This window comes from Argiope bruennichi, chromosome X1 (assembly GCF_947563725.1).
Source record: "Argiope bruennichi chromosome X1, qqArgBrue1.1, whole genome shotgun sequence".
NCBI lineage: Eukaryota > Metazoa > Arthropoda > Arachnida > Araneae > Araneidae > Argiope > Argiope bruennichi.
The window spans coordinates 64,479,781-64,482,505 of record NC_079162.1 but is presented as its reverse complement, the minus strand read 5'-3'; the positions used below and the strand labels follow the sequence as shown (position 1 = coordinate 64,482,505).

The following is a 2,725-nucleotide window of genomic DNA, read 5'->3' as shown; positions in this document are numbered from 1 at the left end:
CAGACAGAGAGCCTCAGGAAGACAATTGGCCATTTAAAAAAAGGATTCTACGTGGACAATTTAGTTACGAGTGTTAATGACGCTACAGAACTGGAACAACTGAAATCGCAATCCATAGAAATAATGAAAGAAGGCGCATTTGAATTGCGCTGTTGGGCTTCTAATGACTCTAAGGAAGATCAAGATAAGCAAATGGTACTTGGCCTGAGTTGGGATGTAGTCAGTGACGAACTCTCTTGAAAGCTACCAGCAAATATAGATTGCACCCAAGAAAAGCCAGTTACAAAAAGGGTACTGCTATCTGTGATCAACAGTGTATACGATCCGATTGGCTTTACGGCTCCAGCTTTATTGTTATCAAAATTACTTATGCAAGAAGCTTGGAGATTAAAAATAGGCTGGGACGAAGTGTTGCCTGAAGAATCTTGGCCGTGTTCTGAGGTATCAGAGACTCCGGATGAAGCATTTCTAGAGCGGCGTAAGACAGTTGTGACAAATTTAGCCTTAGGAAACGAAGTTAGATTTGGAGATAGATTCCTGTACTTTTCGAGCTATAAGAAAATTCTCCGAATGACTGCTTATGTTCTCAGATTCTGCAACAATATTAAGAGAAACTCTCCTAAGTTAGTTAATTCACTTTCATGTGAAGAGATTCAAAAGGCAGAGGAGATTCTAATAAAAATCATGCAGTCAGAATGGCCCTCTGAAATACAAGGATACGATACAGTTTTTCGAGGAAAATGGCATCCTGAAAGTTCAAACAAGACTGATTCTCAGTCAAGATCCAGAGGACTTTACACATCTTACAGTTTTACCAGACCATCCTCTTCTAGAAAGACTGGTTTTGCATACTCATAGATCCTTAATGCACGCTGGAGTGTTAACGACCCTAGCACAATTAAGAGAAAAATTCTGGATTCCCAAGGGTCGGAGAGTTGTAAAGGCAATTTTACGACTGTATAAAATGCAAAAGGCTGACAGCTGGCAAAGTTAACCCAGATACAGCTCCTTTACCTCCCGACAGAATACACAGAGTTGCAGCCTTTCAAATAACTGGCGCAGATCTGGCCGGTCCTCTTTCCTTACGTGGTGGGAGCAAAGCGTGGATAGTTCTATTCACGTGCGCAGTATATCGAGCAGTCCATCTAGAACTGGTTTCATCTCTCTCCACCGAATCGTTTATGCAAGCTTTGAGAAGATTCTGGGCAAGAAGAGCAAGAGGTTCTACGCTATACACTGATAATGGTACGAACTTCGTAGGGTCAGCAAATTCTTTGAAATCTTTGAACTGGGATTTCATTCAAGCCGAATGTTCTTTAATGAAAATAAAATGGTTATTTAGCCCTCCTTCCGCCCCATGGTACGGTGGATTTTGGGAAAGGATGGTTCGCAGCATTAAAGAACTCCTCCGAAAGTGTTTGGGCAAAGCATGCGTAACTTATGAAGAGATGTTGACTTTACTCTCCGATTGTGAGGCTACAATAAATGGGCGACCATTGACATATTTGTCAGACGATCCGAAGGAGCTGAAACCTGTTAAGCCTGCTCATTTCATCCAAGGTATTAAAGAAAGAGAAACATTTGATTTGGATCTGATTGATTCTCAGCATATATTGAAACGAGTGCGTTATCTTTACACCTTACGATCAGATTTACACAAACGTTTCTACAAAGAATACTTTGGAGAGTTAGTAAGAAGTCCCAAAGTAGCTTCAAAAAGAAAAATGATTTCTCCGAGAGAAATCGTCATAGTTGAATCAAAGAACCCAAACCGAATGAATTGGCCTTTGGCTCAAGTGATCGAATAGTTTCCAGGAAAGGATGGCGTGGAGCGTGTGGCTAAATTACGACTAGCCAGTGGTGAGATCATACGACCGCTTCAACGAATTTATCCTTTGGAGTTCAGCGCTAGTGACCATCTCATCGAGGACCACCAAGGAACTGATATAGCTGCTCAAAACCCAGGCCCTACTGCAGCTCTCGAGGAAGTAAAGAAATCTCGATGTGGTCGTCCATTAATTCCTGTTAAAAGACTGAATTTGTGAACTGTTAATAATTTTTATTTTTGTAATGTCATATATAAGATTTTGAGTTTGTAATGCAAGTGTGTAATAATTTGTTTATGTATTGTATTGTTTGTCTGCAATACAAAAGGTGGGAGAATGTTGCCACTCATTTTATATTTTGCACTTCCTGTTGTTTTTCCTAATTATATAACTTGTTATTCAGCTAGCGATACTGGCAACGGAAGAGAAATTAGTGTAGAATTTCATTCACGTTTACGTTTTTGATATAGTTAATGTACACAATGTAAAATAAATAGTTTATAGATAAAAGATCATCTTCAGTCACAACAATTGGTGTTATAACAATACTATACGAATGAGAATACTATGCAGGAAAAATTCTGGGTGTCAGAAAAAAAAAATTATCACGTATATTTTACTTAACTATTTTTCCGTTCAATAAAAGTAAAAAATTTAATGGGCTTAGTAAATTTTTGAGTTTATTCTCTGGATAAATGCTTCAATAACCAACATCATAATACAGACATTAAGCCATTGAATCCCACTAGAGCATGTTCAGTTTTGTTTTTAATTTTTTCTGACTGTACGAAATTTATCTTAAATTATTAAAAATAAAATTGCTAATTACTAAAAAAATACATTTTTTCATTCTGACCATCTTTAACATAAATTTAAAAAAAATTTCTTTTCCATACGAC

At 37.7% G+C, this 2,725-nt stretch overlaps 1 protein-coding gene across 1 annotated transcript; it reads left to right on the top strand.

The window, feature by feature from the left end:
* The first annotated feature begins 865 nt into the window (after positions 1 to 865).
* LOC129959247 (uncharacterized) lies at positions 866 to 2,045 on the top strand. Its single transcript, XM_056072069.1, has 3 exons — positions 866 to 879; positions 974 to 1,691; positions 1,809 to 2,045. Exons 1-3 carry the CDS (start codon positions 866 to 868, stop codon positions 2,043 to 2,045), a joined length of 969 nt encoding a protein of 322 aa, XP_055928044.1.
* The last annotated feature ends 680 nt before the right edge of the window (positions 2,046 to 2,725 follow it).

Bases quoted from the DNA above. Each gene is read 5' to 3' on its own strand.
- LOC129959247 (XM_056072069.1), top strand. The intron at 1,692-1,808 runs GTAAGAAGTCCC...GTGATCGAATAG, and splicing joins AAGAATACTTTGGAGAGTTA to TTTCCAGGAAAGGATGGCGT.